Raw genomic sequence first — 24,999 nt, 5'->3', positions numbered from 1 at the left:
TTTGCCAGTTGGTGTCATCCATGTAGATCTCTGGAAATCTCACTAGTGCCAGACCTCTCCTCAAACCTATGATGACTCCTTCTATTATGATATCTCTCATCCTGCTCTCCTCTATTCTTACCCTGATTCAACCTCCGTGCTCCCCCATGTCCTCCTCTCCCCTCCTCATCTTCACCTCTATCCACTCTCCTTCTCTCTCCCCATACTCCCAATCCGCTCAGGAGATCTTGCTTCATTCCCCTTCTCTGGGGTAACATGCATATCTCTCTTAGGGTCCTTCCTGTTTCCCAGACTCTTGGGATTGTAGGCTGGCAATCTCCTGATCCATGTCTAAAATCCAGAATGGAGTACTACTCAGCAGAAAAAAACAATGGAATCTTGAAATTTGCAGGCAAATGGATGGAACTATAAGAAACCATCCTGAGTGAGATAACTCAGTCACAAAAAGACAAAGATGGTATATGCTCACACATATATGGATTTTAGATATAAAGTAGGGGAGTGCCAGCCTATAATCCCACAGTCAGAGAGTCTGGGTAACAGAACCTTCAACCAATAACTGATAGATGCAGAGGCAGACACCTACAGCTAAACACTGAGCTGAACTCAAGGAACCCAGTGACGGAAATGGGGACTGATGAGCAAAGGGGTCAAGACTGGGCTTGTTTAACCCACAGAAACAGCTGACTTGAACAAGGGAGAGCTCTTGAACCCCAGACTGATTGCTGGTAATTCAGCATGGGACTGACCAGACCCCCTGAATGTGGGTGTCAGTGAGGAGACCTAGGCAATTTATGTGGCCTTGGGTAGTAGATCAGTATTTATCCCTGGCATACAAATGGACTTTAGGTGCCCATCCCACAATGAGAGATGCTCTCTTAGCCTGGACTCTTGGGGGAGGGCCTAGGCCCTGCCCTGGGTGAAATGGCAGACTATGGAAAACCCCCTGGAAGGCCTCACCATCCTTGGGGAAAGGAGTGGGGATTGGGGGAGGGGAGAGAGGGATTAGTGGGAGGGTGTGGGAATAGGGGAAGGAGAGGGAGAGGAAGCTGGGATTGACATGTGAAGCAACCTTGTTTATAATTTAAATTTTAAAAGACAAAAAAAGGAAGTGGAGAGAAGAAAGGCTCAAATACAAGAGCACAGGAAACACATTTTGTGGGAGAAATGCCTAAACAATGAAGAGCTGAAAAAGAGTTCATCCTGTCTAGCACCATAAATCAGAAAATCCCTAATAGAAAGATTAGAAAGAAAATCAAACAATAAACAGCTAACAAAATTATCAAACACAGAACGTATAGCTTCATAAAAACCTTAAATACAAGAGGATTCAATTCACTAATGAAAAGAAAAGACTGGCTCACTGAATTAAAAAAACAAAACAAAAACCACTAGATCTACCTTTCTGTTATTGCTAAGAAACACAACATACTAGTAAAGACAACCACAGACTAATCACAAAAGGATGGGAAACAACCAAGCAAATGGAAACGAAAGAATCTGACAAAGATGTTCTTCTACCAAATGAAGTAAATTCAAATCAAAATTAGAAGGGACAAAGAAAACTACTTCATACTGAAAAATGGAACAATTATTAAGAAAATATGCGCTCATAAAATATTTGTGTATGTTCCTTCTGTGTGTGGAACTATTTAAGGTGTGCTGGTATTAGCTCTTCTTTGATGTTCTGGTAGAATCCTGCACCGAAAACATCTGGCCTTGGGCTTTTTTAGGTTGGAAGACTGTTTCTATTTCCTTAGGGATTATAGGTCTTTTTAAATTGCTTATATGCTCTTAATTTAATTTTGGTATGTGGCACCCATCCAGAAAATTGTCCATTTCTTTTAGATTTTCCAATTTTTATGGAGTACATGTTTTCAAGGTATGACTTAAGGATTCTCTGAATTTTCTCAGTGTCTGTTGTTATATCCCCCTTTCCATTTCTGATTTTGTTAATTTGCATTATCTCTCTCTGCCTTTTGGTTAGTTTGGATAAGGGTTTGTCTATCTTGTTGATTTTCTTGAAGAACCAGCTCTTTGCTTCATTGATTCTTGTATTGTTTCCTTGTTCCTATTTTATTGATTTCAGTTCTTGATTTGATTATTTCCTGTTGTCTACTCCTTCTGGATGAGTCTGCTTCTTTTTGTTCTAGAGATTCAGGTGTACTGTTAAGTCACTAGTGTGATATTTTTCCACTTTCTTTATGTAGGCACTTATGCTATGAACTTTCCTCTTAGTACTGCTTTCATTGTCTCCCATAGGTTTGGGTAGCTGATGGAAGCAGATGCAGAGATCCACAGCTAAACACTGGGCAGAGCTCCCAGAGTCCTGCTGAAGAGAGGGAGGAGTGACAACAAGAGCAAAGGTGTCAAGACCAGTTTGGGATACCCACAGGAACAGTTGACTTAAGGTAGTGGGAGCTTGCTGAATCTGGACTGACAGTGAGGAAAACCGCATAGAACCTAAGTAGGCCCTCTGAATGTAGGTGACAGTGGTGTGGCTTGGGCAGTCTGTGGGGCCACTGGCAGTGAGACTAGGATTTATTCCTGGTGCTTGAACTGGCTTTTGGAAGCACATTCTCTTTGGAGGTATCCTTGCTCAGCCTACATATGGGGGGAGGGAAGGCCTTGGTCCTGCTTCAAAGTAAGGTGCTAGAGTTCTTTGACTCCCCATGGGAAGCTTTTCCTTCTCTGAGGAATGGGTGGAGGTTGGAGTGGGGAGAAACAGGGGGTAGCAGGAGGAGGGAAGGGAGTGTTAACTGGGATTGGTATAAAGAATAAAAAAACAATTTTAAAGAAAAATAAATAAATAAGAAAAAGAAAATATGGCAATGTAAAAATACATACATTAAATATCTGTGTCACCAATGTCATAAAACTAAGTTCCATGGACATAAGCGGTCAGGTGGATCCCAGTACACTAATATTGGGTAATTTTAATACCCTACTCTCATTTCAAGAGAAGCCATCCAAACTAAAAGTAAAAACAAAAAAACCAACAACAAAAAACAAAAAAAAACCACAGTTAAATTATACTATAAAGTAAATGGACTTAACAGATGTACACAGAACATTTCTTCCAAGAGAACCAGTATAAACATCCTTTTCAGGAGCCTATCAGCCTTCTCTAACACAGACCACATTCTAGACCACAAATCAAATCTTAGTAAATGCAAAATTACTAAAATAATATATTTTATCTTAGCGGATCACAGTACAAAAAAAGAAAAACCTACAATTAAGTAGCAAGGACAACTACAGAAATGACAAATACACAGAAACGCAACAGTACATTCTTGAATGACAAGAAGGGCTGTTGAAGAAAATACACAGAAACTGAACAGTATGTTACTGAATGACAAGAAGGGCTGTTGAAGAAACTAAAAAAAAACCCAGAACCAAATGAAAATGAAACTACATTATATCAAAGTTTTGAGTACTTTTTAAAACCAAAACAATCTATAGTAACTTAAGGATGTACCTCAAGGTTCTAGAAAACAAGAACAGTTCAAACTTAAAGTAGTAGATAAATAATGAAGATCAAGGCAAAAGATAAGAAAACAGCGATGAAAAAGAATACTATATAGAGCCAATAAAAAATTTAAAAAGATTGACAAAACCCTGCCAAACTTGTCAAAAGAGAGAAAACACCCAAACTGAAAAATTAGTTAAATGCAAAGAATCATTAAGGGGTGCATTGCAAACTCCCCAAACTGAGAAATATAGAATAAACAGATAAATTTTAGACAAATTGACTATCAAAATTTAAACAGGAAGTTACAGAGAACTTAAACAGAACCATAAAAATAATTATGAATCAATTTCTCTGAATATTGATCCAAGAAGTCTCAATAAAATTCTTGTAAGCTGAAATGAAGAATATATTAAGAAAACCACATAACAAGACCAAGTTGGTTTTAAACCAGGGATGCATGAATGTTTCAATATAAATAAGTGTAATTCAGAACATGAATAGACTTAGAGATAGAAAGCACATAATCATATTAATGAAAAAAAAGATCTTGGATAAATTCTATCATCCCTTCATGATAAAATGCCAAACTAGGAACAGAAGAAAAGATAATCTCAAGATCATAAAGGCAGTATACAACAAATACTAGTGTTACACTAACTGGAGGAAACTGGGAGCATTTTCTCTGAAATCTACAGTGAAAACTGGGTATACATTCCTTCCATTGTTATTAAATACAAAATCTTAGCTAGAGCCTTAAGACAAGAGAATTAGAGAAAGGGAAAACAAACAGAACGGAAAGAAGGTGGATTACTGCTATTTGCAGACAGCACAACCTTATACATAATAGATCCCAACAATTCTACAAGTAAACTATAAACTCTGACAAACACAGCAGAGTAGCAGGATATAAAAATTAACACGAAAATCGTACTCTTTCTATATATCAATAGTAAACTCACTGGGAACGAAGTTAGGGTGAAATTCCATTCATAATAGCTTTTAAAAATAGTTGGGAATAAGCCTATCCATGAAAGTAAAAGACCTACAATGAAATGTAAGGAACCAAAGAAAGAAATTGAGGAAGACACTAGAAGTTGGAACTACTTCTTGTTCTTTTGGATAGGCAGAATATTGTGTATACGGATGGCTATGTTACTGAAAGCAATGTACATGTTCAAAGCAATTCCTGTCAAAATGGCAATGGTATTCTTCACAGAACAAGACAATCTGAAAGCTCATATGAAAGCACAGAACTCCTAGTAACTAATGTAATTCTTAGCAGAAAGAATAATACAGGATATGTCTCAATGTCCAATCTCAAATTGTATTACATAGTTATTGTGACAAAAACAGTGTGGTACTATCACAAACCACATATGTAGGTCAACAGACTAGAATAGATGACCTTGGGATTAAAGTCCTATAGCCACAGTCATCTGTTCAAAATATAAATTGGAGACAAAATAGCCTCTCTTACAAATGACTCCAGGCAAATGATTTACACTGTAAAAGGATACAACTGGATCTCCATTTCTCACCCTCCACAGAATCAATTCAAAATGGATGAAAGACATTAAAGTGAGACAAGAAACTTATCAAAAGTTAGAAGAAAATCTAAGCAAAACACCTGAAGACACAGGCAAAGGCAAGCATTTTTGAAAAAGAACTCTAATACGAAGGAAATAGTTCTAAGAATTGACAAATGAGAAATTACATGAAATGAAAACAACTTTGCCCAGCAAAGGAAACAACACTAGAATGAAGAAACAAAATACACATAAGAGAAGTCATTAATTTCTAAGGCACTGTTAAAAGGAACACATAAAAACAAAGCATCCAGATCAGTAAATGGGCCCATGAACTGAATAGATTTCAAATGAAGAAACACAAATGGACAGTAAGTACTTGGAAAAGTGTTCAAAATCATCAAGGAGACGCAAAACTATTTTGAAATTCCAATTCTACCCAGTTAGAATGACCATGATCAAGAAAACAAATAACAAAATGTATGAGAGGACAGGGGAGGGGCGAAGGGAGGAAAATCCTTAATCATTGCTGGTGGGAAGCCAAACCTGTGCAGCCACTGTGGAAATAAGTATGGGGGCTCCTCAAAAAATTAAAAATTGAATGACCACTTCAACCTCCTATGTTACTTATGTATGTATGTAAAGGATGCTAAGCTAACACAGCACAGAAATACCTTACCTACACTTCCACATTTATTTCTGTACTATTTATAATTGCCTGAATTAGAATCAGCTTAAATGTCCATCAACAATAAATGGACAAAGGAAACATGATTCATATTCACAGTAGAATTTTTTAAAGATTTATTTATTTATTATGTATACAATGTTCTGTCTGCATGTACCCCTACAGGCAAGAAGAGGGCACCAGATCTCATTAAGATGGTTGTGAGCCATCATGTGGTTGCTGGGAATTGAACTCAGGACCTCTGGAAGACCAGCTAGTGTTGTTAACCACTGAGCCATCTCTCCAGACCCCCCACAGAAGAGTTTTATGATCCTGTAAATAAAACTGAAATCACGACATTTGTCAGAAAGTAGGTGCAACTGAAATCATTAGGTGAAATAAACTGAGTTCAGAAAGTCTAATACCACACTTTCTCTCAGATACAGGACTTACATAAATCTGGTTCTCATGACACCAATTTCCCTAGGATCCAAGCCATTAGTAATACAGTTGTCCAATTACAAGTCCTAAGATACAGATTTATCCATGTTGCTCTCCTATGTTAAACCTTTCAAATGTCCCTCTTACTTTCAGCTCACAATGCAGTACTCAAAACTTATAACCCGGTACTCAGGGTTACTGTGAGCTGGATGCCTGACTCTTCTCTGAACACATCATTCATACACTGGAGTCCACACTTTAGCTTACCACAAAGCACACGGGTGAAGCACAATTACACACTTCACAATGCTGCACTCTCCGATTGGTGACATCTTGTTTATCTCTAAAAGCCAACTTTGATGCCAGTCTTCTCAGAAAAGAAGCCCCCACTTTGTCTTTTGTATTATTTTGTACTGTGACACTCTGCAGTTTGATTTGTTGTTGTTGTAATCTGATTTAATGTCTTCAAATTCTGTCACTTCAACTCTGGTTAAGTAATGCAGAGCCTCTTCATCTTCCTCCCCAAGCAGTGCAGACACTTGTGGATGGTTGACAAATGTTGTTACACAAAAATTTGGAATTTTGGTGATCAATTTTGACCTCTTCTGAAAAAGTGGCTTTTGGAATTTGTTATATTTTTGTTCTACTTTCAAATTTTCCTCACTGGCTTGTTCATTAAGTCTATTTCATTTTGTACTTCGTCAATGTGTTCAATTGCTTCTTGCTGTTCTTTTTCTCCCTTAGGCAGGCGAAGAGAGGCCTACTTGTCCTCCAGTTTCACGGCAGGAACCGACTTGGGTTTCTTGGACTGAGGCAGGAGCACAGATTGCAGTTTCAGGGCCATGGAATGAGGGAAGTGACGAGAAGCCAGTGGCCCAAGCTCAAAGGAGGAATAAAGTCGCAGGACTCTGGCTTCTTTAAAAAAAAATCAGGTGTCCACTGATCAGAATACCTGTTATTATGCCAGTATCACGCAATTTTTATTACTATGGCTCTGGAGTACAAATTGAAATCAGGGATGATGATACCTCCAGTTTTTTTTAAACTTTTATTGATTCTTTAAGGAGTTAACATCATGCATTCAGGTCACACTAATATACCTGTCCCTTGCTCTTGCAAATCCCCCCCAAAAGAAAAACCACAACCAAAAAGAAAAGTGAGAGAAGACTTGCAGAAGTTGTAGAATAAATAGGGTAGTGTGTTGTGCAAAGCCTGGTCTTTTGTGTGCAACAGCCAGTGGGTGTCAAGGCTATTCATCTCACTCTTGTAACCCCGGATCCAGCTCTGTCACCTGTTCCAGGTGGTAATGGGTGAGGAGGTGAGGGCATCTTTCTCTCATCCATATTACTACATGAAGACAAGGGGTGGGGTGCAGTGCTCCTGCTCCTCAGGGATGGTTCGCCTATGTCTCTGACCGAGGAGTAAGAGTTAGTGTGTGGCCCAGGTGAAATGCATGCCTGTAGTGATAGGTGGGGCCATCTCTCCTGAGTGTGGGGGCGGGGTCAGAACTCTCCTGAGGGGCTGGACCATCTCTCCTGCTTCAGTATCCATCAATGGGCAGAGCCAGCTATCCCAGGACCAGTGAAAGGTGGGGCTAGCTCAGCACAGCACGGTTCCAATGACCCCCCACCCCAACAGGGACACAGTCATCATCAAAGACCCCAGCTGTAGTAGGACCACAGACTCACTCATGGTACTTGGCAACAGCTTGGGCCAGACATCACCATGGCCCTTAAGGCAGCACAGGCCACTCAGATCAGCATGGCCCTGGTGGCAGCATGGCTCTTGGACACCCTCATGGCCACAGGTGGTAGCCCAGATCAAAGGCATTTGTTTGGTCTTTGGTGGCAACAGAAAACAACTGAACTGAATTTGACATGGGGGCCTGACAGAGGCCTCAAAGGAGTTTCCCAGTGACAAAGGGTTACCTTGGCTGCCCCTTGTTGATCTATGTTCATTAGTCTAATGTCTGCCTTTGTTACACCTTCGTCATGTTCTGCTTGAAAAATGCATGTGGGTGTCAGTGAGGAGGCCTAGGCAGTCTATGGGGCCTTGCAGAGTAGATCAGTATTTATCCCTGGCATACAAATGGACTTTGGGTGCCCATCCCACATTGAAGGATGCTCTCTCAGCCTGGACTCTTGAGGGAGGGCCTATGTCCTGGCCTGAATGAAATGTCAGACTCTGAAGATCCTCATGGAGGAGCCTCACCCTCCCTGGGGGATGGAAGTAGGGATTGGGTGAAGGGACTGGGGAACCTGAGGGGCGGGGTAGGAGGGGAGGTAGAGGGAGCTGGGATTGACTTGTGAAGCCAGCTTGTTTCTAATTTAAATAAAAAATAAGTTTTTTCTAAGAACACCCTGTTTACAATCCCTTTCTTGGTGACTTGGTTGCCACAATTAAACACTTGACATTTTTGTTTTTCTTCTAACCTCTGTAAATCACTTCTGCTATCCAAGCATCATCCTCATCATGAGATTCAATACTGATTGTATCCATTCCTCTAAGGGTGCTAATCTTGCCTTTAATGGCCTAATTACTTTTTGCATTGTGATTTAGCATTTTCAAAAGTCAGAGACTCAATTATTATTTGTCTAGCTTCTGAACTGGTATCATTCTATTTACTGCTGAAGTCAATCTTTGTAAGAAATCCTTTAAGGTTTCCTTTGAGCCCTATATAACTTTAATAAATGACTCGATTTTCTTTCCTACTTCTCCAATTCTGTTCCAAGCCTGCAAAGTTGCTTCATGGCATAAGTCTAGGGCATGTAGTCATCATATACAGATTGCCTTTGTACATCATCATAATCTCCCTCTCCAAGAAGTTTGTCTTGGGAGATTTCCATGCCTCTAGGCCTACATTGTTATCCAATGGTCTTAGCCTCTTCTTTCAGCCAGGTTCTCCATATTAATTGGGGACCAGGCTCCAAAACTGCTATAACCAAGTCTCTCCAGTATCTAGGGATAATTGTATTACAAACTGACCATAAATTTAACATCAGCTTCACAAAAAGTGAATGCATGCATATGAGACTATTGTTTCCTTGAATCTCCTTATAACATTTCCACAGGAGCTGATTTAACTCTTACACAGCCTTGGGGATATCTATCATTTGGCAGTTATTCCTGTAATGAGACTGGATGAACTAAAGCTGGTTATTTGAAAACTTTAGGCTGTTTCTCTCTATCCTTAGAAGACAATCCTGAAATTGTTTCTCCATTAAACTCCTCTTTCTGATTCTAAAAAGCTCTATGATCTGTTTTATTAAATTTTTCTAAAAATTGCACCTTAGCACTCATATTAACTAGCTTTTTAGTGATAAAACAAAAATGATAGAACTGATAATGTTTATAATTGACATTACATAAATCCTACCTAAATTAGTTAACCTCTCATTAAATTGTTCCATTTTCAAACTGTCAACTATATTATCATACAAAGAACTAACTTCCTCCATTGTAATAGTTTGCCATAATTTAATATGGGAAATAATTCTGTTTTAACTAATTCCCTTAAGAATTCCCTTTTTTTTTTGAATTGCGATGCTATTAAACTTAACATTAAATATGTCTTTTTAGATACTGCATGTTTTTCCTGGTTATCATCAAAATGGAAAAATTGCTTGACAGATATTATGCCTTTGGTAAAATATAGTACTATTAAATTAATCCTAAGCACACTTCTCTTTCTTTTTATATATATATATTTTTCAGTTTAAATTTAGATAAGAAACAAGGTTGCTTCACAAGTCAGTCCAGGGCCCTCTCCCTTTCCCTCCCCTCTTCCCGTGCCCTCCTCCCAACCCCCCCCATTATCTCCTCATTTCCCCAGGGAGGGTGAGGCCCTCCATGGGGGTGCCCATAGTCTGTCATTTCATATAGGGCAGGGCCTAGACCCTTCCCCAAGAGTTCAAGGTGAGAGTGCACCTCACATTGTTGGATGGGAGTCCAAAGTCCGTGTGTATACTCGGGATGGGTACTGATCTGCTGCCCAAGGTTTAATAGATTACCTAGGCCTCCTCACTGACACCCACATTCAGGGGATCTTGATCAGTCCCATGCTAGATTCCCAGGCTAATGCCTGGGATTCAAGAGTTAACCTTTGTCAGGTCAGCTGTTTCTGGGGGTTAAACCAGCCCAGTCTTAATCCCTTTGGTCATCAGTCCTCCCTCTCTGTTACTGGCTTTCTTGAGTTCAGCTCAGTACTTAACTGAGGGAGTCTGCCTCTTCTTCGATCAACCACTAAATGAGTTTCTGTTTCCCAGACTCTCTGGCCATGGGATTGTAGGCTGGCACTCCTCAGATCTATGTCTAAAATCCATATATGAGAGAGTACATGCCATGTTTCTCTTTTTGTGACTGGGATACCTCACTCAGGATGGTTTCTTCTAGTGTCATCCATTTGCCTGCGAATCTCAGGATTCCATTTTTTTTTTCTGCTGAATAGTACTCCATTGTGTAAATGTACCACATTTTCTCTATCCACTCTTCAGTTGAGGGACATCTAGGTTGCTTCCAAGTTCTGGCTATTAAAAATAATGCTGCTATGAACATAGTGGAACAGACATCCTTGTTGTATGAATGGGCATCTTTTGGATATATGCCTAAGAGTGGAGTTGCTGGGTCTTGTGGTAGGTTTATTCCCATTTTTCTGAGGAATCTCCATACTGATTTCCAAAGTGGCTGAACCAGTTGGCACTCCCACCAGCAATGGAGGAGTGTTTCACCACATCCTATCCAGCATAAATTGTCGTTGGTGTTTTTGATTTTAGCCATTCTGACAGGAGTGAGATGGTATCTCAGAGTTGGTTTAATCTGCATTTCCCGGATGGCTAAGGATGTTGAGCACTTTCTCAAGTGCCTCTCAGCCATTTTAGACCCCTCTATTGAAAACTCACTATTTAGTTCTGCAGCCCACTTTTTAATTGGGTCCTTTGATGTTTTTGAGACTTGCTTCTTGAGTTCTTTGTAAATTTTGGAGATCAACCGTCTGTCAGATGTGGGATTAGTGAATATTTTTTCCCATTCTGTGGGCTGCCTTTTTGTCTTGCTGACTGTGTCCTTTGCCTTACAGAAGCTTCTCAGTTTCAGGAGGTCCCATTCATTAATTGTTGATCTCACTGTCTGTGCTAGTGGTGTTATATTCAGGAAGCTGTCTCCTGTACCAATTCGTTCAAGGATACCACCCACTTTCTCTTCTAAGAGGTTCAGTGTGGCTGGATTTATGTTGAAGTCTTTGATCCATTTGGACTTAAGTTTTGTGCATGGCAATAAACATGGATCGATCTGCATTCTTCTACATGCCAGCCTCCAGTTATGCCAGCACCATTTGTTGAAGATGCTTTCTTTATTCCATTGTATCTTTTTAGCTTCTTTGTTAAAGATCAGATGTTCGTACATGTGTGGGTTAATATCCGGGTTTTCAATTAGATTCCATTGGTCTACCTGTCTAATTTTGTGCCAATACCAAGCTGTTTTCAGGACTATAGCTCTATAATAGAGCTTGAGGTCAGGATGGTGATACCTCCGGACGTTGCCTTGTTGAACAGGGTTGTTTTGACTATCCTGAGTCTTTTGTTTTTCCATACAAAATTGATTATTTTTCTTTCAAGGTCTGTGAAGAATTGTGCTGGGATTTTAATGGGGATTGCATTGAATCTGTAGATTGCTTTTGGTAGGATTGCCATTTTTACTACATTGATCCTACCTGTCCAAGAGCATGGAAGATCTTTCCATTTTCTGAGGGCTTCTTTAATTTCTTTCTTTAAAGATTCAAAGTTCTTGCGATACAGTTCTTTCACTTGTTTGGTTAGCGTTACCCCAAGGTATTTTATGTTGTTTTTGACAATTGTAAAGGGTGATGTTTCTCTGATTTCTTTTTCAGCCCTTTTATCATCTGTATATAGTAGGGCTACTGATTTTTCTTGAGTTGATCTTGTAGCCTGCCACTTTGCTGAAGGTGTTAATCAGCTGTAAGAGTTTGCTGGTAGAGTTCTTTGGGTCATTGATGTAAACTATCACATCATCTGCAAACAGTGAAAGTTTGACCTCTTCCTTCCCAATTTGTATCCCCTTGATCCCCTTTGTTGTCGTATGGCAATAGCTAGAACTTCAAGTACCATGTTGAAAAGGTATGGGGAGAGTGGACAGCCTTGTTTTGTTCCTGACTTTAGAGGAATTGCGTTGAGTTTCTGTCCATTTAGTTTGATGTTGGCTGTTGGTTTACTGTATATAGCTTTTATTATGTTTAAGTATGTCCCTGTTATCCCAGATCTCTCCAAGACCTTTATCATAAAGGGGTGCTGGATTTTGTCAAAGGCTTTTTCAGCATCTAGTGAGATGATCATGTGATTTTTGTTTTTCAGCTTGTTTATATGGTGGATTACGTTGATGGATTTTCGTATGTTGAACCATCCCTTCATCCCTGGGATGAAACCTACTTGATCGTGGTGAATGATTGTTTTGATGTGTTCTTGGATCCGATTTGCCAGTATTTTATTGAGTATTTTTGCATCAATGTTCATGAGGGATATTGGTCTGAAGTTCTCTTTCTTAGTTGTATCTTTGTGTGGCTTGGGGATCAAGGTTATTGAAGCCTCATAGAAAGAGTTTGGCAAAGACCCTTCTGCTTCTATTGTGTGGAATACTTTGAGAAGAATTGGTATAAGCTGTTCTTTGAATTTCTGGTAGAATTCTGCACTGAGGCCATCTAGACCTGGACTTTTTTTGGTTGGGAGACTTTTGATGACTGCTTCTATTTCCATAGGGGTTATAGGTCTATTTAAATTGCTTATCTGTTCTTGATTTAGTTTTGGCAAGTGATAGCTATCCAGGAAGTCATCCATTTCCTTTAAATTTTCAAATTTTGTGGAGTACAGGTTTTCAAAGTATGACCTAATGATTCTCTGGATTTCCTCAGAGTCTGTTGTTATGCCCCCTTTTCATTTCTGATTTTGTTAATATGCATGTTCACTCCCTGCTGTTTGGTAAGTTTGGACAAAGGTTTGTCTATCTTGTTGATTTTCTCAAAGAACCAACTCTTCGTTGCATTGATTCTTTGTATTGTTTTCCTAGTTTCTACTTTATTGATTTCAGCCCTCAATTTGATTATTTCCTGGCGTCTATTCCTCCTGGGGGAGTTCGCTTCTTTGTGTTCTAGAGTTTTCAGCTGTGCTGTTAATTCTCTAGTATAACTGTTCCCCAGTTTCTTCATGTGGGCACTTAGTGCTATGAACTTCCCCCGTAGCACTGCTTTCAAAGTGTCCCATAGGTTTGGGTATGTTGTGTCTTCATTCTCATTGAATTCCAGGAAGTCTTTAATTTCTTTTTTTTTTTTCCTCTTTGACCCAGGGATGGTGCAGTTGAGCATTATTCAATTTCCATGAGTTTGTAGGTTTTCTGCAATTTGTGTTGTTGAATTCTAATTTTAAAGCATGGTGGTCTGATAAGATGCATGGAGTTATTCCAATTTTTTTGTAGCTGCTGAAGTTTGATATGTTGCCAAGTATGTGGTCGATTTTTGAGAAGGTTCCATGTGGTGCTGAGAAGAAGGTATATTCTTTTTTATGTGGATGAAATGTTCTATAGATGTCTGTTAATCCCAGTTGGGTCATTACTTCTATTAGACCCTTTGCTTCTTTGTTGAGTTTCTGTCTGGTATTCCTGTCTAGTGGTGAGAGTGGTGTGTTGAAATCTCCTGCTATAACTGTATGGGGCTTTAGATGAGATTTAAGTTCTAATAATGTTTCTTTTACGAATGTGGATGCCTTTGTATTTGGGGCATAGATGTTCAGGATAGACACTTCATCTTGGTGGGTTTCACCTGTGATGAGTATGTAATGACCTCCTTCATCTCTTTTGATTGATTTTATTTTAAAGTCTAGTTTGTTAGATATTAGGATTGCTACCCCTGCTTGTTTCTTGGGTCCATTTGATTGAAAACATTTTTCCCAACCTTTAACTCTCAGGTAATGTCTGTCTTTGAGGGTGAGGTGTGTTTCTTGTATGCAGCAGAAGGAAGGGTTCTGTCTTCGAATCCATTCTGCTAGTCTGTGTCTTTTTATGGGTGAGTTAAGGCCATTAATATTGAGGGATAATAATGACCATTGATTGCTCATCCTTCTTCGATTTGCAGTGGTTGTTGTTGTTGGAATTATGTGTGGAATTTCACCCCTTGTTCTTTTGGATGTTGGTAGAGAGGGATTCTCTAATGCCTATGTTTTTCTGGTTGTAGTTAGCTTCCTTGGGTTGGAGTTTTCCTTCCAAAATTTTCTGTAGGGCTGTGTTAGTGGATACGTATTGCTTGAATCTAGTTTAGTTATAGAATATCTTGTTTTCTCCATCTATAGTGATTGAGAGCTTTGCCGGGTATAGTAGTCTGGGCTGGCATCCATGGTCTCTTAGTGTAGGTAGAATATCTATCCAGGACCTTCTGGCTTTCTGAGTTTCCATGGAGAAGTCAGGTGTAATTCTGATAGGTCTACCTTTATGTGTTACTTGACCTTTTTCCTTAGCTGCTCTTAATATTCTTTCTTTATTCTGTATGTTTGGGGTCTTGATTATTATGTGGCGAGGGGATTTTTTTTGTGGTCCACTCTATTTGGTGTTCTGTAGGCTTCTGGTACCTTCATTGGCATGTCTTCCTTAAGGATGGGAAAGTTTTCTTCTATGATTTTGTTGAATATGTCTTCTGCCCCTTTGAGGTGGATTTCTTCTCCTTCTTCTATACCTATTATTCTTAGGTTTGGCCTTTTCATGGTGTCCCATATTTCCTGGATGTTTTGTGTTAAGGATTTGTTGGACTTAAGGTTTTCTTTGGTTGATGAATCCATTTCTCTTAGTGTATCTTCAACACTTGAGATTCTCTCTTCCATCTCTTTATTCTGTTGGTAATGCTTGTATTGGTAGTGCCTGACTGTTTGCCCAGCTTTTCTATTTTCTGCCTTTCTTCAGATTGCTTTTTTTTTTATTGTCTCTATTTCAGTTTTCAACCCTTGCAGTGTTTGCATTACTTCTTGCAATTTTCGGGTTATCTTTTCGCCCATTTGTTGCCTTTTATGAATTTTTTGGTTTGTTCTCTCTTCCATTTCTTGCATTTTTTGGTTTGCTTTTTGTTCCATTTCTTACATTTTTTGTTTTGTTTCTTCTTCCATTTCCTGCCTTTTTTTGTTTTGTTTCTTCTTCCATTTCTTTCATTTTTTGCTTTGTTTTTTCTACCAATTCTTGCATTTTTTGCTTTGTTTCTTCTTCCATTTCCTGCCTTTTTTGGTATGCTTCTTCTTCCAATTCTTGCATTTTTTGCTTTGTTTTTTCTTCCATTTCTTGCATTTTTTGGTTTGTTTTTTCTTCCATTTCTTTGAGGGATTTTCCTATATCCTCTTTTAGGGCCTCTATCATTTTCATGAAAGTGGTTTTAAGGTCGTTCTCTTCTGCTTCGTTCGCATTGGAATGTTGGAGTCTTGCTGGTGTGGAGTCTCTAGAATCTTGTGGTGTCATATTTGTTTTTCTGTTGCTGAGTGTGTTTTTGTATTGTCTCTTTTCCATCTCTTCTTCTAGTGGGTGCAAAAAGAGCCCCTTACTGGTCTGGGGACCAGAGTTCCCTTTTTGGTGGGTGCTAGCAAGTCCAATAATCTGGTGGTTCTTCTATTCCTTGTTCTGGTCCCGTGGGTGGAGAAGAACAGGAATCTGGGGCGCTCAGCCTCCTACCTGGTTCCCTGGACCCTATGTTGGGTCCTGTTGTACCTGATCCAGAATAGCTACTCCCCTGGTCTCCCTAGCTCCTCTGGTTTCCTGGTCTCCTTGGTGGGAGGGAAGACCTGGAGTCTGGTGTGCTTGGCTCCGGTCGGGATTTGAAACTCTGTGCAGTTCCCAGGCGATCCGCAGGCACTGGAACACAGGCCGGGAAGCCGGCCTGTTTACCTGATGCTGCTGCAGGAACAGCTGCCTCCGTGAACTACTCTGGTTTCCTGGTCTTGTTGGTAGGAGAGAAGACTTGGAGCCTGGGGTGCTTGGCTCCCGCCGGGATTGGGAGCTCTGTGCAGTTCCCAGGCAATCCGCAGGAACTGGAACACAGGTCAGGAAGCCAGCCTGTTTACCTGATGCTGCCACAGAAACCATTTTTTGGTTTTTTGAGACAGGGTTTCTCTGTACTGTTTTGGAGGCTGTCCTGGAACTAGCTCTGGAGACCAGGCTGGCCTCAAATTCAGAGATCTGCCTGCCTCTGCCTCCCAAGTGTTGGAATTAAAGGCATGAGGGGCCAACACGTGGCTTAAGAATGTTTCTTGTATCCATGATCTCTCCAAGATCTTTATCATGAAGGGATGTTGGATTTTGTGGAAGGATTTTTCAGCATCTAAGGAGATGATCATGTGGGGTTTTTTTCTTTCCTTTTATTTGTATGGTAGATTACATTGATGAATTTTCTTATATTCAACAATCCCTGCTCTCTGGTATGAAGTCTACTTCATCATGGTGGATGTTCTGATATGTTCTAGGATTCGGGGTTCCAGTATTTTATTGAGTATTTTTGCATCCATGTTTATGAAAGAGATTGGTCTACAATTCTCTTCATTGAATCTTTGTATATTTTGGGTGTCAGGGTAACCATAACATCACAAAAAGTTTGTCAATGTTCCTTCCTTTCTACATTGTGGAACAATTTGAGGAGTGTTGATATTAGCTCTTCTTTAAAATTCTGGTAGAATTCTGCACTGCAAAGATCTGGTCCTGGGATTTTTTTTTGATTGGGAGCCTTTTGATGACTATTTGTTTCCTTTGGGGTTATGGGTCTATTTAATTTGCTTGTCTGATCTTGACTTGAATTTTGATATGTGGTAATTATCCAGAGAATTGTCCATTTCCCTTAAATTTTCCACTTATTTGGAATACAGAGGGCTTTGAAGTATGACTTGTTTGTCTGAATTTCCTCAGTGTCTGTTGTTATGTTCCCCTTTTTATTTCTGATTTTGTTAATTTGGATATTCTCTCTCTGTCTTTTGGTTAGTTTGAATGAGGGTTTGTCTGTCTTGTTGGATTTCTCGAAGAAGAAACTCTTAGTTTAGCTGACGTTTTGTATAATTTTTTTTGTTTCTATTTTATTGAGTTCAGCCCTGAACTGTCTTCACCAAATCAGCCAGCAGTGACACTGGAATGGAGGCATAGCATGTCTGAACAGAGAACACAAGTGGTGAACAGGCTGGCTGAGGACAGCCATGTTCTGAGAGTGGTAACCCCAGGAGAGGGGGGGTCTAAGGGAAGCATGCATCCCACAGGGGAGAGGAAGCCAGAAGTCAGAAAAACCACAAACAAGATTGCATGGGAGAAACACATCTGGCAGGAGCTGCCTGAAGGCAGAGTCAGCCAGTGTAGAGCAGGTAAGTCCAGCTGCTGCCACTTGGAGTCCAGGTGCTCTGGAGTTTGGGGTCTGTGGAGTTTGTTGCAGATAGACTGCAGCAACAACAACAACAACAAAATTCCAAACTCACTTTCAGGCTTGGGGAAGAGAGAAGAACCTAGCCTGTGAGGTGGGAACTCTAACAAGAGTCCAGTGTGAATCTCCAGCATGTGCTGATGGCTGCAAGTCCACAGGCAATTGTCTTGTTCATGAATTCATGCCTTACAATTGGTGCCATGTGTAGCATGAGTCCTAATTGATCTTAATAAAAACCTGGAGTCAGATATTAGGGTGTGAGACCTAAAGATCAGAGAAGCAGAGTAGCCAGACACTAGAACTCTAACATCTATAAAATCCTCAGGCTGAAAAGCAAATGATTACTTGTCTTCCCCTGCCTTGTATTCCTTTCTATGCCCAGTCATATCACTTCCTGTCTATCTGTACAGACCTCCAGACCTCTATGGCTGTACAGTGGCTGGTTCCACCCTCTGATCTTCAGGCAGGCTTTCTTAGAGGACAAAGTATCACCACAGTTGTGCATTGGACAGTGTGTGGAGTCTTATCTGGAGTTTCTATGACCAGCCTGGCCTCCCATAAGGCAGCCACGGCTGTGGGCCCTAGTCTGGAGCCCAGGGGAGGAGGTATCTACCTTTTTTGCCTTCCAAGATTCTATAGAACAGGTCACTGGGATCTTAACACTCAAAGGCTTTTGTAGCCAAGGTCTCCAATCTTTCCACAACGTTCCCCAAATCAACATGGTCAAATCTATTACAGCGATACCCCACTATACTGGTAATAAACTGTCTTATTTTGGAGTACTATTGCTGTGATCAAACACCTTCACCAAAACAACTTGGGGAGAAAAGGGTTTATTTGGTTTACACTTCCTTATTATGTTCAAAGCCAGGACAAAAACTCACTCAGGACAGGAACATGGAGGTAGAAACTAAATCACAGGCAATGGAGAAATCCTGCTTACTGGCTTGCTCCCTATGGACGCTCAGTCTGCTTTCTTATAGAGCCCACCATCTGCAGCCCAGGGAAAGCCCTTTCAACAATGTTATGCTCATTCCCTCATTGATATTTAAGAAAATGCTGGCCCACAGTCCACTGTTATAAAGGTATTTTGTCAAAGAGGGTTCCCTTCCTCAGATGACTGTAGCATGAGTTAAGATTAAATAAAAATAGCCAGGACATCTGTGTTCCTGCCTGGCACCAATAAGATAGTAAAATGTTACAAAGCTGGATGTATACATGGATGAATATACGTATACACACACATATAAACTGCTATATGCTGTTTATATGTGTGCTATAATTCAATGAGGTTCCTCAGCATGCTTACTTAAAAGGGCTCTAGCAGTGAACTAAGGGCTTTAGCCTTTGTCCTAATGAGTAACTCTGACAAGTTTGAACAAACAAAACAAGATAAAAACCACTAAGAGCTGGGTGTTATCCTAACACTCAGGAGGCAGAGGCAGGTGGATCTCTGTGAGTTGAACGCCAGCCTGGTCTACAAAAGCTATGATAAAAAAGTTATGATAAAAGATAAGCTACATATAAGACTTTAGACACACAATGATAGGACAGATGATACTTTCTTTAAATCTTACTAAATGTTAATGGCCAAAATATCGTAACTATGTTCTTACTTTATACATGTTCTGTTATATATAATTTGACTATGTTAAAGTTAAAACCTTTCTTTTTTTTAGACAGAAAAGAGGAGATGATGGGAGATGCCATTCTGTAAATCTGTCTCTTATTGGTTGTTGAATAAAGCACTGTTTGCCAATAGGGAAGCAAGATAGGTGGGACTAGGAGTCAAGGAGGATTCTGGGAAAGAGAGGCAGAGTTGGAGTCACGATGTACCCGCCATAGGAGTAAGAGGTCTGGACCCTTTCTCCAGTAAGAGACATATTTAGATTAACAATTATGGGTTAAATAATTAAGTCAGAGCTAGCCAGTAAGAAACAAGCAAACTGCCAACAGCTTCATAATTAATATAGCATCCTGTGTGTTATCTGGGGACTGCAATTGTGGCAGGGTCCAGGCAGATGGAGGGGCAGGCTGCACTCTACATGTAACATTACAGCAGAAAATACTTCAAATATACTAAAATGCCGCACTACACCTGCAGAAAAAAGGTTGGGCAGGGAAACTGATGGATCCAGGAGAAAACTTGTATATTAGGGAACTCCTGGCAACATCCAGGAAACTTAAACATCCATTCGTCACAATCAAGGAGCACACCAACCTGGCTCACTGGCTTCTCTATATAAATATGGATAAATGGCCATGTAGAGAGGAAATTGGACCGATTACCCTCCTTAAAACACACAAGAAGTACAACCATACATCCAACACATAGGTTTCTCTTCCTAAGTGAGGAATTGATTCAGACTCCTACAACCCAGTCCAAAGAGTCCCTCACTACCAAATCCCAGTAATATTTCCCTGAGATGCAACTCTGCGATCTCCAGAAGGCAGTATAGCATCCAAGAAAAATCTATAGATGGGTCCTGATGGTGAGGTCTGAAGCTAGATCTTCTCATGACATTAAATAAGTTTTTCTTGCAAGGGGCAGAGTTTTTTTCTAGAAAGAATACTTGTCCTGTGGGAAGAGTCAACATTTTAGTTGAAATCACCATTTACATTTCTCAGGTAAGAGAAGTTCTGGAGTCTTCTTGGATTTTAAAAACAAGATAAGACTAGGGGTTAAATGTGGCTCAGACACATCAAAGTCAAGGATTTCCACAAGAAACAGAATAGAATGATTAAAAGTTTTGTGACTTTGTAGATGATGTCAAGAAGGGAGCCTCACTCTACTTCTGGCAGGAGACTTTTAATTAAACCTGGCAAAAGGAAGATGTGTATATTGCAATGACAGCAAACACTTCTCATGGGTCTAAATAAAAAGCTCATTCCTTAGATGTGAGTAGTGATGGCTTTCATAATGGTGTTGTGATTTCCAAGTAATTAATCATATTTATACTATAGGAAGAGCTAAGTATGCTTTAGAAGTGTATCCGTGGTAGTAACTGTCCTCCTTTAACCTCTGGTTCTTGATACTTATTTCCTGGGAGCTTACAGTTGATTTTTAGATCTACAAGGAGGGTTCAGATTCTGTCTCAGTTTTTTCCATTTTCATTGCTCATGATATGACGCTTTGTTTAATTACTTTATGATTTTTCTTTTTCAGTCCCTTTTAGACAAGGTCTTGTTATTCATCCTTGAATGGCATGGAACTCACTATGTTGACCAGAATGTCCTCAAACTCAATGGCAATCCTCACTTCTCAATGCTTTTAGAGTTGGGATTATTAGTGTGCACCCTATCTTGTGTATTTTAAAACTATAGATTATACCTATAAAATAAAGGATCATCTGGCAGCATCACCATTCCTGACTTTAAGCTCTATTATAGAGCGATAGTAATTAAACAGTGCCATACTGGCATAAAAACAGACAAATAGATCACTGGAATCTTATCGAAGACCCTGATATTAAAAACTCACACACATATGAACACCTAATTTTTAACAAAGAAGCTAAAAATATAAAATGGAAAAAAGAAAACCTATTCAACGAATGGAGCTGGTGTAACTGTCTTCAACATGTAGAAGAATGCCAATAGATCCATATCTATCACCATGCAAAAAACTCAAGTCCAAATGGATCAAAGACCTCAATATAAATTCATCCACACTGAACCTCATAAAGAGAAAGTGGGAAATTCATTTGAACTCATAGGCACAGGAGACCACTTCCTAAATAGAACACCAGTAGTACAGGAACTGAGAGCAACAATTAAAAAAATGGGACCTCCTGAAACTGAGAAGCTTCTAAAAGCAAAGAAGAAAGTCAACAAGAATGGGAAAAGATCTTCACCAACCCAACATCTGACAGAGGCCTGATATCCAAAATATGCAAAGAGAGAACTCAAGAACTAGATGCCAAACTACCAAATAATCCAATTAATAAATGGGATACAGACCTAAACAGAGAATTCTCAGCAGAACAATCTCAAATGGTGCAAAGACACTTAAGGAAATGCTCAACATCCTCAGTCATCAGGGAAATGCATATCAAAACTCTGAGATTCCATCTTACACTCATCAGAATGGCTAAGAAAAGAAACACCAATGACAGCTTATGCAGGAGACAATATGAAGAAAGGGGAACACTCCTCCATTGCTGGTGGGAGTGCAAACTTGTACAGCCTCTGTGGAAACCAGTATGGTGATTTATCAGAAATCAGGAATCAAGTCAGGTGGTGGTGGAGCATGCCTTTAGTCCCAGTACTCAGGAGGCAGAGGCAGGAGGATCTATGTGAGTTTGAGGCCAGCCTGGTCTACAAAAGCTAGTCCAGGACACCCTCCAAAGCCACAGAGAAATCCTGTCTAGGGGAAAAAAGAAACTAGTGATCAACCTACTTCAAGACCCTGCAATACCACTATTGGGCATATACCCAAAGGAAGAAATTCACTCCACAAGGACATTTGCTCAACTATGTTCACAGCAACATTATTCGTAATAGCCAGATCTTAGAAGCAACCTAGATGCCCGTCAACTAAAGAATGGATAAAGAAAATGGGGTGTATTTACACAATGGAGTACTCACTACTCAGCAGTAAGAAACAATGACATACTAAAACTTGCAGGCAAATGGACAGAACTGGAATAAACCATCCTGAGTGAGATAATGCATAACAAGAAACACAAATATAGTATGTACTCACTCATAAGTTAATACCAGACATGAAGCAAAAGATACCCAGCCTACAATCCATAACCCCAGAGAAGCTAGAACCCTCTTCAAGGAGTAGATGGAAGCAGAGGCAGAAATCCACAACTTACCAATGGGCCAAGCTCTTGGAGTACAACAATGGAAGTGAGGGAGGAGAGATAATATGACCAAAGGAGTCAAGAAGATGAAGGGGAAACCCACAGAATCAGCTGACCCAAGCTAGTGAGAGATCACTGACTCAAGTCTGACAAATGGGGAACCTGCATTAAGACCAAACTGGACTCCTTTTATATAGGTGACAATGGTGCAGCTGGGACAATATATGAGGCCACTGGTAGTGACTCCAAGATCTAACACCTGATGTACAAACTGACTTAGTGGAGCCCATTCTATATGGAGATACCTTGCTCAGCCTAGACAGGAGTGTGGCGGGTGGAGGGGTGCCTTGGTTCTGCCTCAATGAGATGATGGACAGACTTAGTAGACTGCCTAGGGGAGGCCTTACCCTCTCCAAAGAGCAGATGGGACGTAAGGGGGGGTGGGGGAGGAGAGGAGGGAGGGGGAGCTGGGATTGGAATGTAAAAAAATAAACTAATAAAAATTTTAAAGACTATAATGTAGTATAAGAAATCAATTGCTAAAATGTTTAAAGGAAAATAACCAAATATATCCATCAATGGGTACACTTAATTTGAATTAGACTATCCTTAATTAATTTGCCATTCCTTATGCCTCAATGAATAACTGATACTCTCTTTTCTGCCATGATTACACACAACATGATATTGATATTCGTTTCTGTTTGTTTGTTTGTAAAATGCCCACATAATTAAATAAGATTATAATGTGATTACCTAGACATCATTCTGGGGAAGTAAATATTTCTGTGTAAAGGTTATCTCACTGTTGAAGAGTACCTCTGGTCATTTCATCATTGTTCACACTCACCTTTGAAGGACTGGAACCTTTCAGTCAGTCCAGTGATGGGCAGGGCACTGAGCTCTGGTTTCATAGCCTGGGGCATGCACAGCTGCATTGACTCACTCCTGAAAGGAGAAGAAAATATTGATCTGCCTAATGCTAAAGACATCTTTAGAGTGATTAGGAAAAAAACCTCACTCCAGGTTCAGACAAATGGCTCAGGGAATAAATCTCTTCCTATACAAGTCTGGCAACTTCAGTTTAACCCTTGGAACTCACAACGGAAGACGAAGACTGTCTCCTGAGCTGGGAGTTGGTGGCTGACTCATTTAATACCAGCATTCCATCCTCCTAAAGGGAATTTTTAAAAATATTTGCCTCAACCAGATTTTAAGCATGAACCTCATACTCACTCTCCACCGATTTGTCATACTATTCTCTGCCTCTAGATTCTCCTGATTTTCTTGGATCTTCTCCCATAGAGATGCCATTTGTTTTAGAAGTTTCTCCTGTAATATGAATATCAACAATGAATATCAACTTAATAAACAGCCTGGTGGACAATAAATACAATCAGTAAGGGAAAGTAAAAGGAGCACAGTATTCTTTTTTTACTTTTTGTAACAATGAATTTTAGATTTCAAAACACTGAATATCATACCTCTTTGCTCAAAAGAAATGATTGATAATTATGACTAATGTCTTGATAATATGAATAAGATTGGGATTCCCAGGTGCTTCTCTCTCTAGTTGACTATACAAAGTACTTTCATATTTAGTCTTCAGCCATAGACACTTTTAAAAGATATGAATTTAGTGTTTCCTTTCCAGTGACCTGGGCATAAAGTATCACTCAGTAGAAAGATAGGCTGGCCGGGCGGTGGTGGAGCACACCTTTAATCCCAGCACTCAGGAGGCAGAGGCAGGCAGATCTCTGTGAGTTCGAGGCTGGGCTGGAACGATAGCCTCTGAAACAATACAGAGAAACCCTGCCTCGTAAAAACCAAAAAAAAAAAAAGAAAGAAAGAAAGAAAGAAAGACAGGCTGTGTCTCCCAAGGGATCTTTATTTGTTTGTTTGTTTGTTTTTGGTTTTTCGAGATAGGGTTTCTCTATATTGTTTTGGAGGTTGTCCTGTAACTCACTCCTTTGCCTCCCAAAGTGCTGGAACTAAAGGTGGGCATCACCAACGCCCAGCTTTCCAAGGGATCTTAACATTCAGTCACCCTTTCTTCATTAGCTGTTAATAAAGTGCCAGCATCCCAAAAAACAGCGGCTTCCTCATAATCAGGACAAGCGTCTTGCTGTGTTCTGCTAAGCCTCCCTCTTCAGCTTTCACATTCTCTCCCAAGTATCACTTACCATTTGGCCCTCAGCAGCTGCTCCAATGGGGCTGTGTGTGAGCACTTGGGAGGCAGAGGCAGGCGGATCTCTGTGAGTTCAAGGCCAGACTGGACTGACAGCCTCCAAAACAATACAGAGAAACCCTGTCTCGTAAAAACAAAATAAAACAAAACAAAATGTGCTAAAACAATGGGGCTGGAGAGATGGCTCAGTAGTTAAGAGCACTAGCTATTCTTTCAAAGGACCTGGGTTCAATTTCCAGCACCCGCATGAGGTCTCACAATTGTCTGTAACTCCAGTTTCAGGGGTTGACACCTTCACACAAATGCAAATTAAATAAATTATTTTTAAAAAATAATTTTCTAAATCAAAATGTCTGTAAATAAAATCCCCGTGAGATTGGGGTATAAGAGGCAACTGAAACCATGGAAAAAGGAAGTACCAGAGAAAATATCAAATTACAGAAATCAAAGATTAGACTTGAGG

At 40.0% G+C, this 24,999-nt stretch overlaps 1 protein-coding gene across 1 annotated transcript in view; it reads right to left on the bottom strand.

Moving 5' to 3' along the window:
- LOC121137579 overlaps positions 1-24,578 on the bottom strand; it is a 55,015-nt gene extending 30,437 nt beyond the window's left edge. Inside the window, exons 1-3 of the mRNA XM_040740153.1 lie at positions 24,532-24,578; positions 23,585-23,680; positions 23,199-23,296 (exon numbers count right to left, since the gene is read on the bottom strand). Coding sequence (XP_040596087.1) covers positions 23,199-23,286 — 88 coding nt within the window. The 5' untranslated portion in view covers positions 23,287-23,296; positions 23,585-23,680; positions 24,532-24,578. The remainder of the gene's footprint in view (positions 1-23,198; positions 23,297-23,584; positions 23,681-24,531) is intronic.
- Positions 24,579-24,999: the final 421 nt, after the last annotated feature.

The sequence above is a fragment of the Mesocricetus auratus genome, unplaced genomic scaffold, assembly GCF_017639785.1.
Source record: "Mesocricetus auratus isolate SY011 unplaced genomic scaffold, BCM_Maur_2.0 Super-Scaffold_100691, whole genome shotgun sequence".
In the NCBI taxonomy this organism is placed as follows: Eukaryota; Metazoa; Chordata; class Mammalia; order Rodentia; family Cricetidae; genus Mesocricetus; species Mesocricetus auratus.
This window is presented reverse-complemented; position numbering and strand designations above follow the sequence as displayed.